Below are 17,237 nucleotides of genomic sequence, written 5' to 3'. Positions count from 1 at the left end.
TTATTCCTTTAGTAGTGTTGTAGACTTTGATATCCTGGCTAGTATGTGTGCATTTTGAGAGACTTTAGAGGGAACAAGTGTGGTCTTTTTCCTCAAGATTAAAAAAAAATCTACAAAGCAAGAAATTTGAACAAACATCTCCATCTGCTCTCTTTACGTAGAGATATTGAAGAGGTTTTTCTTTCCTGTGGGTTAAACGCACTCAGCTCTATGGCACAGCTGAATGTCATTTAATTGAGTGTGAAAAATGTTTTTCTGCTTGTGAGATGCACCAATGTCTCATCCCCTTCTTTGTCATCTCAACTCTCTCTGTCAGCACAGCTTTTTGCAGTAATGATCTGCAGTTGAGCCAGTAGACCAGTAGGGGGCTATACAAACTGTACACAGGCCATATGCACCTATCCTGTGTGTTCACCTGTGAGGTGTTTAAATATGTATTTTTTTCTCTGTTCGTTGATTTCTTTGGCATAGACAGATTTGTTTTCTTGATTCTACTTCTATAGGATTCATAGTAAACAATTTGTGAAAACCAAATTTACCAAATGTGAAAATGATGCAAGTGTAAATCAGGTAATTCCCATATAAGAGTTTAACACTTTGGCTGGATTATATATCCAAGGCCCAGCTCCCATATTTTGTTTTTTTTCCCTTATTTTGAGGTTAATTGTGAAATGTACATACACATTCAAATATTTGAGGCGATAAAAGACAGATCACATTACCTGAAGTTTCAGTAAATAAAGACACATCCTGCTAAATATAAACCTCCAGTGTTTACAAATGAACAGTAGATGGCAGTCACATCTTAACATGAGCTTTTCTTTCAGATACGCTTGTGCATTTTTCAGTTTGATGCATAAAATGTTTAAGGTCAAAATTTTAAAATAAATTATTGACCAAATCATTTTTAATGTATGTTTTATACATTGCACTAGTGACACCTGTGTACTGATGCAAACTAAATCAACAAAATAAATCTGACAGTAGCACATTTAAAAAAGTAGAAAAAACAATTTATTTGAAATATACTAAACAAAATAACACTGACAACAAAAGCATCATTGCATTTCCCCTCAAAATAAACAAAACAAATCCTAGTGTTACTACATTACAACACAGTATCCCACATTTAACACTGATGAGATTTCTTTCTTTTTTTATTTTTTATTTTGAAAAAAATAGAACTCTGATTTATATATTACAGCGAACGTGTGGTGGAATGTTTAGCACGACAAAATGCAGGCAGATTAATAGAAAAGTCTGGCTCCAAATATGCAAAATATACAGAAAAGAAACTAGCACAATTTTACAGTTGAAAAAAAATCACATATTAATGCTAAAATGTGTTAAGCTTTTAAATTAGCTTTATAAATGAAAAGCAATATTTATCTAAGGTGCAAAAAGAGGAACAATTGCTTTAAATGCCTTTTTGGATGTGGTCCATTTTGAAGAGGTCATCACTATGCCTCATTCCCAGCAACTTAAAATGCCAACTCTGAAACTACTCAGGAAATAGGTCTAACTGTTTTTTTTTTCTTTCTTTTTTTTTTTTCTTAATGCACTTTAACGTCACCAGAATAAAATGAGAGAAGAATGTATCACAGTCTTCGTTTCAGTCAGAAATATCATTTTTGTTGCATTATTTTATAAAACTTTTTCTACTTTCAAGCTCAAAGCCTGTGAAGTGAATAATGGGACCATTTCCAGGGAATGTCTTCTGGAAAGTGTTGTGCATATGCACTTTTTTAATAGTCTTTCTGGAAGGCGATTTGGAATGATCTGGTGTGAGCTCTCAATGAAATGAACCCAACACCTACTAATGATGCTTGATGCCATTGCCACTCGGAGGGGCCGCACGTATGGTGCATAAAAACACGTTTGGACAGAGCAAAGCCGAACATTCAATGCAATATTGTATAATTGTACAATTTTTGTGGTATCGGAGTCATCCACCTGCATCTGTCCATCAAACCACCTCAAACACATCTTTGTGCATTCAGAGACACACCTGCTGACTAAAGAGCTGGCGTTGGCCCACACGATAACACTTCTGTTTACAATAGATCTTGCTCCTCAGGCAACTAACTGCAGTCTTCTTCAAAGAACTGTAATGCGTGTATTTTAAAACAGGTTTGCACACGCTGGTTTGTAATGAAGTTAAATTATGTTTTTAGGAGCATCGAAAACATAATGTCCTTCTTGCAGCTCATTTACTGTACATTAGTGGTTGCGTATTTGAAATTGTGTAACTGAGTTATTGGATAAATATTGTTAAATCCTGTAAAAATATTGCAGTGCTAAAGGAATATAGCTTCACTTTTGCACTGCTGTAAACTAAAAAGCTTTGAAAAAGTCGGAAATCTGATTGACGTGCTCACATGTGGTTTCCCTGCAGCGCTAACAGGCTATTGTGCTATAAAAGTGTTGAAAAGATGCACTTAACACTGGCAAAAAAGCATCCTGTGATTCCTTAAATTTAAAATGACCGAAAACAACTTACTGATTGAGATTAAACCCGTTTATGTGAAATGGAAGGGGCACAATAAGGTCAAGCTTTATCGGAGGCAATATCAGAATACTGCGTGTTGTGACTTGATCTGTGTTTTGCTAGTTAAATTTGCAAATCCACTTAACCACATCCGAGACCTGAAGCTTTGAGGCATAGAATAATTATTCGTAAAGCATAAGACGGGTTCACACAACAACCTGTAATGGCCAGAATTCCCATTTTTTCCCCACACAGGCTATCAGTTCAATTTAGTGTATAATAAATTAATAATTGTGAATGTTTTGCTGGTTTTTAGTAGTAATGTGATACAGCTTAGGCATAAGCCGGGTTGGTTTGCTTTGGCAGCGTACTACCCTTCAGTCCAAAACTGGAAAAAGTTTTCGTAAAGTAAAGAGTAAATCAGGTACTATGAGGCTGTCATCAGTAATAGTAGTGTTAGTTACAAATCCAGTGATTAGCCAAATCAAGCCCAGTCTCTATAAACTCCAGTTATGGTTTTTGTAGCAGGTCTGGTATAGCTGTTATAACTGAGCACTTGAAGCAGTAAACATGTTCAGACTGGTGCAGAACATGACCCGCATCACTGAGGTGCAGTGCCAACTGCCCAAAGTTTTCAGCTTTTAAAGGATATGATCAATATAGACAGCAGGAGTGAGCGTAGACATACTCTAGAAAAATTATAGAGGTACAGTACACTGATGTTTCGATGTTTGGGTTTTTAATGTTTTGAAAAAAAGTCTTTTATGCTCACCAAGGCAGCATTTATTTGACCAAAAATAAAAAAAATGGTAATTGTGAGATATTATTGCAATTTAAAATAACTTTTCTTTTTATGTATGTTTTAAAATGTAAGTTCATGTGATGGCAAAGCTGGCTAAGTCATTTTCAGCAGTCATTACTCCAGTGTCACATGATCATTCAGAAATCATTCTGATATGTGACCCGGGACCACAAAACCAGTCATAAAGGTCAGGTTTGTAAAAACTGAGATGTATACATCATCGAATAAATAAGCTTTCCATTGATGTATGATTTGTTAGGACAGGACAATATGTGGCCAAGATACAACTATTTGGAAATCTGGAATCTGAGCGTGCAAAAAAAATCAAAGTATTGAGAAAATCGCCTTTAAAGTTGTCCAAATGAAGTTCTTAGCAATGCATATTACTAATTTGGATATATTTACGTAGGAAATTTACAGAATATCTTCATGGAACATGATCGTTACTTAATATCCTAATGATTTTTGGCATAAAAGAAAAATTTTGACCTATACAATGTATTTTTGGCTATTGCTACAAAAATACCTGTGCTACTTAAGACTGGTTTTGCGGTCCAGTTAATTAAACTTAATTAACTAATTTAGAATCCACAAAAATTAACTTAATCGATTTATTGAAGGAATAGTTCACCCAAAAATGAAAATTACCCTATAATTTACTCAAGCCTCAAGCCATCCTAGGTGTATATGACTATTTTTCAGAGGAATACAATCAGAGTTATTAGGAATTGGAATTGCTTGGATTCTTCTTTTTCTCCAAAATAAATTGCATTTTTGAGGGCATAAACATGCTCGAAAACTCATGAAACTTTGCACATGTGCCAAAAATAGTGAAAATTGACATCTGATATGGGTTTCAGAAGTGGGTGTGGCAAAATGGCTTGATAGCTCCACCTATAAAATTTCAACGAAGTGCCCCTCGAGCTGTGTTTCACATACATTTGCGAAATTTGGTAGACACATGTAATACACCAATACCTACAAAAAAAGTCCCCGGGTAAGAAGTCTGAAACCCAACAGGAAGTCTGTTATTTTGAATTTTCTTTGGAAGTTTTGTGCCATTTTGCCATTTTCAGGTGTTGTATTTAAACAAGGTTTAAACAAAATTGTATTATCTCCTCCTAGCGATTGATTCAGATCAACAGCAAATATGGTCAGTGTAATCTAAAGCCATTTGTGACTATCAGCAGCTCAGGCGTCATTACTAGGTCTAAAATGACATTTTGGAATTAGCAACAAAGGCATTGGATGAACTGTGTAAGAAATTAATTATACTCGCAATAGCGTTTTAAGGAAAAAAACTGGACCAATGCCTTGAGGTGTGGCAACCGTAGTATAAGCAGAATAATTGATTTCGGACTGTTGAATTCTTACGCACACCCAATTCAAGTCGTGGCCACGTCACCACCTCGGGGTGTGCATTATTTTCTAAGAATTCAATGGCCCGTCGTCAATTATTCCTTACTTATAAGGCTTTGAAGAGCCAGGACATTTTTTATATAACTCCAATTGTATTTGTCTGAAAGAAGAAAGTCATATACACCTAGGATGGCTTGAGGGTGAGTAAATCATGGGATAATTTTCATTTTGGGGTGAACTATCCCTTTAAATTATTAATTTGGAAAAAAATTCTTACTGATCCTGAACTTTTGAATGGTACTGTAGTTCAAACTAAAATTTGAATTCTGTTATCATTTATTTACCCTCATGTCTTTCCAGCTGTTCAAACTATTTTAAAGCAGCTCTTTCTCAATTAAAATTCTGACATTGTAATTATAATAGCTTACCGGTTTGGATTGACATGATAGTGAGTAAATACTGACAGAACTTTGGTTGAACAATTCCTTAAATATAAATGAGTGATGTTCCACTGAAGTCAGAATTAAATTAATTTTTTCTAAATATGTGTTATTGATCTTATTGTGAATGATCAGCAACCACTGGACAGAACTGAGTCCCCTCTAAACAATGTATTCTACCAAATGTGTGACTCGTGATAATGAAATAAAAAAAAACAAGTAAATGAATATTTTTTTTCCCTGCCTCTCTCCTGTTAATGTCCTTTTTGTGCTAATAAGCACCTGTTTTTCACATTGCAGAAACCTCAGACAACTACAGCAGCACTTATTTCAATGAGCTTCACATTATATATTCATATTGAGTGTGTATGTTGCGTCTTTAAGCGTCTCATTACCATGATCATACATTTGCAGCTGTGATCTCTCTTCACGTTAACAATCTCCTTTTCCACTTTTTCTTCACGCTCTCTCTTTCTCCAGGTCCCGCAGAATCAGGTCTGGGGGCACTGTGGGATATTTCTGGCTATGAAGTCTGAAGGACTGAATGTCTGCAGCTCCGGGGCGTTGGAGAGATGCTGAAGGTCCAGTTCAGTGCACTCTACCGGAGCATGAAGCCCCCAGGCTGTCCGTTGCTCTACGGCACAGCAGGGCCTCACTGTAGACTGTCCTCCTACCAGAGTGAGAATGACATGCTGGCTGGAGAGGGCAGAGTCCGAAGAAGAAATTTCAGGCTTTTCTGTTGCCTGCATGGCGACTCCCGTTGCAGGATCAGTGCAGGCCGAGCTTCGCACCAGAGGAAGAACCTCACACCCATGCAGGCCAAGATCAGAGGTCATCGTGGTGGTGATGTCATCAGGCATGCAGGGGTCTTTTAATAGCAGGCAAGGATCTTACAGGACACAGACCACACAAGTCAGGCACACAATCATTGCATCTCTTTCTTACTCTCTTTTAAATACACATACAAGTACATATACTCTAATTATAAGCACAGGTGATTTGGTGCTATATTTCTATATTCTTTAATTTACTTGAGAATCAAAGTGTCAGATAATAAGCCCGAGTCATTTTCAGAGAAAATATCTTTAATTAAGCTCAGTGGCAAGCACTTAAAATTGTAAACTAACCCTAGAAACATAATATGATTTTATGACCCCTTTAAAGGTCATTACAGTCCAAAATAACACAGAGGATATAGTTTCTTTTATTTCCATGTTAACTGATAATGGGATAACACTGCTAATCAGTGTCAGCACCAGGCCCCAGTCAGAAGTAACATATTGTCATGCTGGGATGTTTGTTTTAAATAGGCCATGAATCGTTTTTTGAAGGTGATGTTTTGCCATCTGGTGCATAGGCGGCATAGTTTATTTTTACATCACATCCCATTGTGTCTGTAATCAAGCTGTAATTCACAGCCTGTCACGCACACTTACTTGATGTGTCCACTTCTGCATCCCGCATCACTGTGTGTAGGGTTGTCATGGGAAACGAAGCCGCATCACTGTCATGGTGACCGCTACTGACCGGTGATAAACAACCTGAGAGTTGAGGTTAAATGAAATGTGAGTTACATTTGTGTTTTAGGTTATGCTCAGTGGTTTAGTGGATTATTTCTGTGTGTATACTCAGTGTTGGTATATTCATACTTTTGCATGTTTTCCTGAGTGAAGACCGTGTCTGGTAGGTGACACACGCAATGGCAAATAGGATGGTTGTTAATACAGCTGTTGCTGCACAAGCGGTCACTATGGAGGATACATTTTGAATGGGAGGTGCTGAGGTCTGGGCTTTTGCCACACCAGTTCCTTCTTCTCCTAAAAACGGAAGAATCAGTTAGAAAACGTCATAAGGGTCAATTTTTTGAAATTGAGATTTATACATCATCTGAAAGCTAAATAAATAAGCTTTCCATTGATGTGTGGTTTGTTAGGATAGGACATAATTTGGCCTATTTGGAAATCTGGGATCCGAGGGTGCAAAAAAATCAAAATATTAAGAAAATCACCCGTAAGTTGTCCAAATGAAGTTCTTAGCAATGCATGTTACTAATTAAAACATAGGTTTGATATATTTGCGTTAGAAATGGAACATGATCTTTACTTAATACCCTAATGACTGGCATAAAAGAAAAAAAAATAATTTTGACCCATACAGTGTATTGTTGTCTATTGCTACAAATATACCCGTGCTTTTAAATGGCTGGTTAGCATTCACTATAGCATTTCGCAGTACGCTTTCAGAGTTCCTCTGAAACCCTCCACCTCCCCAGCTCCACCTGAATAGATTATTAGTTTTTTATTACTTAAATCGTATTGCTTCAGAAGACTTGAAATATAATACACAAGTCTAATTAACTGCTTAGTTTTCAGCTAAGTTCACTTTCTGAGCTAACATTTACTGATAATTTACATACCCCCTTGTCATCCAAGATGTTCATGTCTTTCTTCTTCAGTTGTAAAGAAAATATGTTTTTGAGGCAAACATTTTCAGGATTTTTCTCCATATAGTGGACTTCAATAGTGCCCGTGAGTTTGAACTTCCAAAATGCAGTGTAAATGCAGCTTCAGAGGGCTCTAAACGATCCCAGCCAAGGAAGAAGGGTCTTATCTAGCAAAACTATCAGTTAATTTAAAAAAATATTACAATTGATATACTTTTTAACCTCAAATGCTCGTCTTGTCTACGTCTGTGTGAACTCCGGTTCATGACTGTGTTTATTCCAGTACTTTGCGTTTTTACCCAAATTTTTTTAAAGTTTATTTGACCCTCGGCTGGATTTTAGAAGTTCAAACTCACAGGCACCATAGAAGTCCACTATATGAAGAAACATCCTGAAATGTTTGCCCCAAAAAACATAATTTATAAAGAAAGACATGAACATCTTGGATGACCATGGGGTGAGTAAATTATCTTTAAACTTTGTTCTGGAAGTGAACTTGTGCACAAAAAATTGTGTTCCACTGAAAATCAACAGGATATGGGTTTGGAATGGCATGAGAATGAATATGTCTGCAAATATCATCAGCTAAACTATCCTGGATCAACAGCTCTGTAAATATCTTAACGATTTTCACTTTAAAAAAACACTACAACCACAGCTGCTTTATTTTGTTGCCTTCCTTTTCTTTTTTCTAAACATCCCTCTTCCTGTTGCTGGCAGTGTATCTGATCAGCAGAATGCTAAAAGACCTCTGTCAGTGCATGATGGAGTGGGTTCAGAGAGGATCGACCCTCAGTCCATGCTGAGCACTTTCAAAGAGCATTACTGATCCGTGCGGGATAAATACCTTCTCTCTTACTTGACCCGTAATCACATTGAGAGAATAAAGGGAATAGAGATAAAACTGAGAAAAGATGGAATAAAAATACTGAAGCACAGATACGAGCATGGAAAGAATGAGTGCGTGCAGAGGTAAAGAGAGTACCACAACTGCAGGAAGTTTGTCCTTAAAGGGTTAGTTCATCCAGAAATGAAAATTCCGTCATTAATTACTCACCCTCATATCGCTCCAAACCTGTAAGACCTTGGTTCATATTCGGAACACAGTTTAACGTGTTTTTGGTGAAATCTGAGAGTGCTGTGACCCTGCATACACAGCAATGCAACGGAAACGTTCCCAGGCCCAGAAATGTAGTAAGAACATTGTTAAAATAGTCAATGTGACTTTATTCAACAATTTCTTCCCTTCTGTCAGTCTCCGCCATTTATGAGAGTTCCACGAAGAGAAAATTGTTAAATAAAGTGGTTATTTTTGTTTTCTTTGCTCACAAAAAGTATTGTAGCTTTATAACATCACGGTTGAACCACTGATGTCACATGGACTGTTTTAACGATATTGTTACTTGAACGTGTCAGTTGCATTGCTGCCTGTGCAGGGTCAGAAAGCTCTCAGATTTCATCAAAAATATTTTAATATGTGTTCCAAAGTTGAACGAAAGTCTTACGGGTTTGGAATGACATAAAGTTGAGTAATTATTGACACATGTACACATTTACAGTACGTTAACATAAAAAGGTTTGTGTTTCAGGATGAAGTCAGTCTTAAAGGGTTAGTTTGCAAAAAATGAAAATTCATCATTTACTCATGCTTTCATAGCGTTCCAAACCTGTATGGCTTTCTTACTTCTGTGGATCAAAAAGGAGGCAGTTTAATGAATATCTGGGTGGGTGAATTCAATTACGTAATGACTCTTTAACACCAATGCACTAACTTACAGTACGAGTGTCAGCAAAAAATGTACATGGTGATCATTTTAAAGTGTTCTGATTGAGTTTGATGAAAAATAACCCAATATTTAAGCAACTATATTTCACTTGTGGCATAGGTGATTTTGAAACCTTTGCAAATCTTTTGTTTTGAATCGGTGGTTCGCAGTACGTATAAAACCTTGGTTCTGAAACCAGTGTCTAATATGGTTTTAACTGAACTCAAGTCAGTTTTATATGGGAAGTTAAGTTCTAATGAATTCAGTGACTTTTAATGAACATGCATGTATAATCATGAAGGGAGTGATAGTTAATTGTTTCTAATTTCATTCAGCCAAGTCCTGCCTAAAAACAACTTAATAAAACATTTATAAAAGAACAAAAATATACAGGCACTTAATATTTAAAGTCCATGTAAAGGCAATTCAAAGAATTGTTTGTAAACACATTATAAATGTACTGTTAAAAACAAGTTCTAAAGACTGTGAACTGTAATACTGAATTGTGGAGTTAGACCGTTTTCACCATGTCTGTGCTCAGGATGGAGCCATTGACCATTGGCCCTCCCCAACACTATAGTAACTAGAGTGCATTAGCATCAGTGGTTCACCTGCTCAATCACGAGTTAATGTCATTACTGTTAAGTGCTACAGCCTACAGTTTGCTAGCTAGCTATGCCTTCCATTCAGGTTGTAGCGGTATTTGGCGGTTGAGAGAGGCGGCAGTTTTCCGTCGAGTGGGCGTGGTTTCAGCAATGACGTGGACACGCCCCCAGCATTTGAAAGCAGAGAATACTGCTTATTTTTTTCAGTTTTTATTTTATTTACTTGGTGGGTTTTTTATCCTTCAAATTTGGCTGGGTGGTTAATAATTTTTTTCTCTGGTGTGACAAACTCAGACACATTTATTATTGCTTTACATGGACTTTAAGGCTATTTAATGATTATTAGATTACATTTAATAGATACTTTCATAGACACTTTCGTAATTGGTAAAAAGTGTTTGTCTGTACATTTGGACTGTATAAACTTAGGATTAATGCTGTTGAGTACTCCGAAACAGTGGCCCTGTCCCACTTCATGTGCACCTGAGGTCTTGCGGACTTACAATGGCCGACTATGTGGGACTATTAAGCCTACAAGACTGTAGGGTGTCCCATTCATCATTTTAGCTTTCATAAGAGCGTCCCCTTTGCAGCCGCTATGTCCCCTTGATCCGCACATCTGCCAGGCCCACACTGAGACAAGCTCTGCAGCAGACTTCTATCCAAGAGTCAAAGCAGCACTGTGTCATGAAAGTGTGGAATCTCAGGAAAATCGCGAAGGTTTAGGATGCCATTTGGGACAGGGCCAGTGAATTACTTCGCAAAGGAACTAGTTCAGTTAATTGAGAGTTTTTAACAGTTTAATTTCTTCCATCAATATACCATTAATCGCCACATATTCTAGTCCAGTAGGTGGTAGAAATGCACCTTTTATATTGGTTTGCTAACTGCCATTTAAACATCAAAAAATGTGTAAAAAAAAGAAGAAAAAATTTAACATTCTTGCTATCTACTGGGCTGGAGTGTGAAGAATGTAGGTAACCAAACAGTTGATGGCAAGGATGCGCAATATCATCGGACCGATATCGGAATCGGCCGATAATGGCTTTTAATGTAAATATCGGCATCGGCCCGATATGAAAAATTATGCTGATATGTTTTGCTGATAAAAGGAATAACTCACATGTGCTCAGAGTGTGCTAGCTCTAAGCAAGGTTTGGCCTGAATGATGAGTAGATTCACTGTTTTGGATTGCTGCATTAATCTGAGAATGCGGGTACAGAATGACAGGTTCGGTGTGAGATAGAGTAAACAGTATTAGCATGTGCAGCAGCGGCAGCCTCCCCCAGGGCCTAATGTCCCTTCAATAATGTTTTAATTCCGTAGTGGGCACTGTTGGCCTACTTCTAATAAAATGAAAGTAAAATACACAAATAACATTTAGACTGTTTCTGATTAAATAAAGCAGTAATTGATGCCATGAAATCATGAGTTTGTTTTGATTTAAAGGTCAAAAGCTACAGATTACATTAATAAAAAAAAATCAAAAAAAAAAATCACAGTCATGACACTTGTAAATTAAATAGTTGTATATATACTGATTTATTCGTTACTGTGTAAGATTTTCAGAATTTGTGCAACTATTTTGCTTAAATCTACAAATTTTAAATCTTAAAATAAAATGTAAAGTTCACCATTGCATTTTTTCTGAGTTGAAAAAATATTGGATATCAGCAAAAAAATCTCATTTCGTGCATCCATAGTTGATGGTAGCCATTGGCTTCCATAGTATTTTTTTAAATACTATGGAAGTCGCTGATTTCCATCATCCGCTTAGTTCCCACATTCTTCAAAATATCTTCTTTTGGGTTCAGCAGAAGAAAAATGCTCATACAGCTTTGGAATGATGTGAGGGTGAGTAAATGATGACAGAATTTTCATTTTCGGGTGACTCGTTCTTTTAACATGGATGCTTGAACTCTGTATTTGCATCTAGTGTGAAACAGGCCTTACTCTTATGTTAAAAATAAGACATATTTAATATCACATTGTTTTTCACTTGAAATGATCAGAGCAATTACAATATTGTTATCAAACTACATACACTTTTTTGTTGACACTTTTAGGTGCTCTCATGTACTGCCACTTTATTGAATTCACCCAAACAGATATCCATTAAAATGACCTCCCTTTGTTTGGAATAACATGAGGGTGAGTAAATGATGACAGAATTTTCATTTTCAGACTATTGCTTTAAGGAGACCCTGTATAATTAGGGATTGAGTGTCATATTTACCATAGGCCTACCCTAAAAACACTGCTTATCCACTGCAAATAGGATGCATTTTGTTCAAAAACAGTTAGATGAAGCGTAACGGAACTGAACAGAACGCAGGGGTCTGGAGACACGCTTTTAACTTGACACGGTGCTCAGACTCAGTCATGCTGGTGTAAGTTGTTATTTTTCAGTATGGTACTTACGGCTACACTGTATGTTTCTGAAGGGGGCGGGGCCACATGGAAGGCATTCCAAATCTTCTAATCCATCCAGTCGCATTTTGCTGTAGAAACTTCCGTTTGAAAAAAAAAAAAAGGATTGGTTTGAAAATCAGGATACAGGTGTTTGTCAGTGTATAAAATTTTGGGTGCGAAGTTGGATGTAATCAGTTGTGTGTGGGTTGATCCCAACTATCAGCTATAAATCATCATGTTTCATAAAGGTTGGTTTTGTGTGTGTGATTGTGTGTGTTGAGAAAGTCTCACCCAGGGAGGCAGTTTCCGCACACTGCGTTGTCTCTGTGTGTGCAGCGCTTGATTTGGTGTCTGTTGAGTCTGCGGCAGTTCTGGCACAGCGCGCAAGGGTGAGAACCCCAGTCTTCCTTAAACCACCGAACGTCACATACACCACACGCTGCCGACACACCTAGACCATAGCCGCAGTCCTAACAGCCCACACACATACAAACATATTCAGTAACATGATAAGTACATTGGATGTATCAAAGTTTTTCTGAGAACGCAGCTTTTGTGACCTAGCCCTGTCTAGAAGTCATTTAAGGTCAAGTGTAAGCCTCTGGTGGCTGGGATGTGATACTGCAGCCTGTTTACATAGTCCACAAATTGGGGCTCACTTTGGACATTTTTAACGTTATGTCTTCATATATATTTTATCACATATATAAAACAGACATATAAGACACCTTCACATTTCTAACAATAAAAAGGCAATTAATAATAATTTCATAGGTAAAATTACATATACTTATGAACAGAAGACGACTGCAATTTTATTTGAAAAAAGATTATCATATATATATATATATATATGTATACACGTACACACACACATATATACACATATGTAACCCTTGACCACAAAACTGTCTTAAGTGGCACGGGTATATTTGTAGCAATAGCCAGCAATACATTGTATGGGTCAAAATTATAATTTTTTTAATGCCAAATATCATTAGGATATTAAGTAAAGATCATGTTCCATGAAGATATTTTGTAAATTTCCTACCGTAAATATATCAAAACTTAATTTTTTAATAGTAATATACATTGCTAAGACTTTCATTTGGACAACTTTAAAGGCGATTTTCTCAATATCTGGATTTTGTGCACCCTCAGTTTCCAGATATTTAAATAGCTGTATCTCATCCAAATATTGTCCTATTCTAACAAACATACATAAATGGAAAGTTTAATTATTCAGCTTTCAGATTATGTATAAATCTCAATTTCAATAAATTGACCCTTACTACTGTGGTCCAGGGTCACATATATGAAGACTTCAGATGCAAAAACCTGTCTGTTTTAGATTTTTCTGAGATTTTTTACTTGTAAATTAGCATTTTGTATCAAACTCCTACGATTAGTTTCAGTGATTTCACTTTAATGGTAATGGTTGTTAGTCAGTTATTTAATACCTTATTTTCAAAAAAGTCCAATGTTATTTTCATAGGAGCCTGATTAAAAAAAAAAAAAAAAAAACTAGTTTGAAAGAAAAATCTCAGACAGACTTAGAGGTTTTTGCATCTGAAGTCTTCACACACACACAAACACTATTGATTAAACTATTGGTAATGTATCTATTAAATAGCTTAGAAATTAGAAATGAAAAATAATTGCATTCTTATGTTGTATGCCAAGGACTACTAAACCATCAGTCTAACCGCAAAATAACCTGTTATAAAAGGCATAATGAGAAGTTATATTATTAATGTTTGGATTGATTTGTTGAAAAAACTACTTGAACCAGTTTATAGTCTGATTTGCTGGTCCTAATTAGTTTTCTAGCTTTGTCAGGCTGGGGTTTAGAGGGGTTTTCAGCTGTGTTTTTCTGGTTGAGAGAGCAGTTTATTGACCATCTCAACCAGCTGAGCACCAGCTAAAACCAGCAAACTTTGTTGAAGCTGTGCCTCCAGCATAATAAATATTAACTGCATATTCAAACGTTTATAAATATAACCACATCTGCTTATGCACTGTCTTCCAAAGATAATCAAACAGGTTGATGGCTTTGACTGCAGGGATTCATACATGCCAGTTTATCTTCATGCGTTTAAAAATAAGTGATGGTTAATTATAGGTGTTGTTTTCAGCACACAGCCTCAGGGATTCTCAAATGTTGATTAATAAGGTGAATGACTTTTTAAATGTTTGCTTTACAGTAAATCTGTAATTTTGGGTACAGCGCATTTCTCTTGCTCACTCGCTCTCTTTCTCTCACCTCTTTCAGTTCTTGGCCAGGTGGACATTGTGGGCACTTGTGACATTGTCCACTGTGGTAATACTCGTCCGTTGAGCAATCCATTCCATATCTAAGAGAAGGAGAAAGAAAGAGTTAAAACATATAGCTTACAATACACAGCAATACTCAATTCGCTATGAGGCCTGAATGTAAAATACTGCGTGCTGCCATGAGTTTTTAATTATTCATTGGTTAACAAGTTACCTCAACATACACAGGGAAAAAGTGTACATTAACATCAAATTAAATGAGATTTTACTGTAAAATACTGTCAAATGTATGGTTTCTGGAAACACATATACCATATACTTTATAGTGAAAACATTAAAAGGACATTCACAGAAGTCCCTAAATGACACATATGATAATATTTTTGTTTGTTTTTCAGGCTGTCAAATGATTAATCGCATACAAAATAAAAATCTGTGTTTACATAAAATTGTGTGTGTACTGTGTATATTTATTTTGTATGTATAAATAAACAAATGCATGTATAAATTTAAGATTTTTTTTTTATTTATATAGAAAATATTTAGATGTACATATAATATAAATGATATGTAAATATACAAATAAATATTTTTAAATTACATACATGTATTTGTGTGTATTTAAATATACATGATTAATATACACAGCACACACACATATTTTATTTTGCATGCGATTAATCGTGATTAATCGTTTGACAGCCCTAGGGGATTTTTTCTGATGTTTGTAAGCAATGAACATTGCGTTGGGATGTTTGGGGTTACATTTTCTCTTATTTAGTTAATGTTTAACTAATGAACTGCACTATTTTTAGTGTGTGACCCTGTGCACTGTCTATATACAAGTATTGGCCATGTTACATTTACAGTGTACTCTGATTAATTATGTGACTTTCTAATGTACCACCTATATTAGCATGGTGGCTATTAGTACTTTTCAAGGTAAAAAAGCAGATTTTGTTAGCTCAAGTAGCTTTAAAATATACTGGCACTGTCACATTGTTTTTATACAGTAAAGTTCTGGCAACTATAGCTGTCAGATTTATTTATTTTAACATGTCTTTTTTTTACACTGAGGATGAAGTAATCATTAAACAAAAATGATTTTAAAAATCAAAGCTCAATGTTAAATTTGAGCTAGATATAAATTAAATATAGCCTATCTAGGAATGTATATTTTTGGTATCATTTTTACATGTACATATTAAAAGTATTAAAACTGTTTAGCTAGAACTAAATATTTCTAAACCTGCTGACGGCTCAAAGGTTTGAATTACAAGATCATCATAAACAGGGTCGTCTTAGGTTTAATATTTCTAATGTTTATGTTTCTAGTTTTCTACAGTACGAAATTAGACAATTGCCTACACAGAATCTGCAAAAAAATAATTCGGCGGAATCATTTAACAGTCCGTAATTAATAAGTTGAACTCAGAAAAAACGATCTAAGAGAGTTTTAGATCAGCCTTTGTTTAAAAATAATGTAAAGTAGATTATACAGTGCTTCTATAGAATTAAGTCAATTTTATTATTTATAGCGAGATATAATAAAAGGAAATTGAAAAGAAAAAATAAATACGTTTTCATGCAATATAGGCTATCGTCAGCTATTTACGTTCGTTCAATAATAAAGATTAATGTCCATTCATTTTCATCCATTCTACATCTGAGAACACAGAGAAACAGATCAAAGAGAGAGCGCACATTGAGGTGCCATCTAATACAAAAATACCTCCGTTAAATGATCTGTTGGGAATAATCTAACCGAGGCATAAAATACAAGAAAGGTGGTCAAACTGAACTATAAGTAGGGCGCACCGCTACGATTCAAAAGTACAGAGTAGTGCACCGGCTACTACATCATGAATCTCCCGTAAAGTCACGCATTAGGGACAGTTTTGTCCACACTTACATTGCAGCAGGGGCAAATCTCAGCAGTCACTTAATTCTCTGTCCCATTAAAGTAACCGTCTCCTGTGGCTTGGGGTAAATTCGGTCCAGTTAGGCTTGTGGTTGAAGTTGTTGACTGGCACATTTGCCCGGTGCGCTACAGTGCGCTACTCGCGGGGACACACAGGCATGTCCCGACATGTTCGCACTGCTGTGATTGAAATCCGCTGCAGCCGGAGAAGCAGAGTTGCGCGGGCACCCGCGGCCACAGTCAAAGTCCATTCCATTGAGAAATGCTCTTGAATGGAAATTGCGATTCAAAGGGCTTTCTCACAAATGAATCTCATAAAACGCGATACCTGTTTGAACTGGTTTATTTATAATGTGGCGCGGTTCCTCAACCACAAACAGTCTCTGTATAATGTAACGTGTGTTTATATATCTAAAAAAAGAACATAGAACTGATATAAGATAGTTTTTCTTAAATTAATATGTTCTTAGAGCTGGGTTTAAGTCCGAATTTCATGGTTTATCTCACTGTAGCAACCACTAAAGGACACAAGGGGGCGATAATGAATTTACATATTGACCTCTGAAGTAGAGTGGAATGACCTTACATAACTTAATAAGACGTAAATAGCGCATCAATTCATTTCATATTCAATTCATTTTGGTATTCATTTGTAGCTCGTAAAGTTATATTACATTGCAGTACGTTGTATTATATTGCATTCCATTATTAGACTGCATTACACCAA

The 17,237-nt window shown here is 36.0% G+C and overlaps 1 protein-coding gene across 1 annotated transcript; it reads right to left on the bottom strand.

Annotated features, from left to right (window-relative positions):
* Positions 1 to 1,474: 1,474 nt before the first annotated feature.
* Positions 1,475 to 16,725, bottom strand: eda2r (ectodysplasin A2 receptor). Its single transcript, XM_051109514.1, has 7 exons — positions 16,502 to 16,725; positions 14,579 to 14,669; positions 12,607 to 12,785; positions 12,325 to 12,413; positions 6,739 to 6,906; positions 6,526 to 6,630; positions 1,475 to 5,978 (listed from the first exon to the last, which is right to left on the bottom strand). Exons 2-7 carry the CDS (start codon positions 14,660 to 14,662, stop codon positions 5,581 to 5,583), a joined length of 1,023 nt encoding a protein of 340 aa, XP_050965471.1. The 5' UTR covers positions 14,663 to 14,669; positions 16,502 to 16,725; the 3' UTR covers positions 1,475 to 5,580.
* Positions 16,726 to 17,237: the final 512 nt, after the last annotated feature.

The sequence above is a fragment of the Labeo rohita genome, chromosome 5, assembly GCF_022985175.1.
Source record: "Labeo rohita strain BAU-BD-2019 chromosome 5, IGBB_LRoh.1.0, whole genome shotgun sequence".
In the NCBI taxonomy this organism is placed as follows: domain Eukaryota; kingdom Metazoa; phylum Chordata; class Actinopteri; order Cypriniformes; family Cyprinidae; genus Labeo; species Labeo rohita.
The sequence above is the reverse complement of the archived record's forward strand: the minus strand, read 5'-3'. Positions and strand labels throughout refer to the sequence as shown.

What these genes read in the sequence shown, in the direction of transcription:
- eda2r (XM_051109514.1), bottom strand. Translation starts at nt 14,662, where the DNA reads ATGGATTGCTCAACGGACGAGTATTACCACAGTGGACAATGTCACAAG. An exon ending in TGCGGAAACTGCCTCCCTGG is followed by an intron (nt 12,414 to 12,606) that starts GTGAGACTTTCT and finishes TTCAAACGGAAG; the next exon opens with TTTCTACAGCAAAATGCGAC. An exon ending in TGCAGAAGTGGACACATCAA is followed by an intron (nt 5,979 to 6,525) that starts GTAAGTGTGCGT and finishes GTGTCCTGTAAG; the next exon opens with ATCCTTGCCTGCTATTAAAA.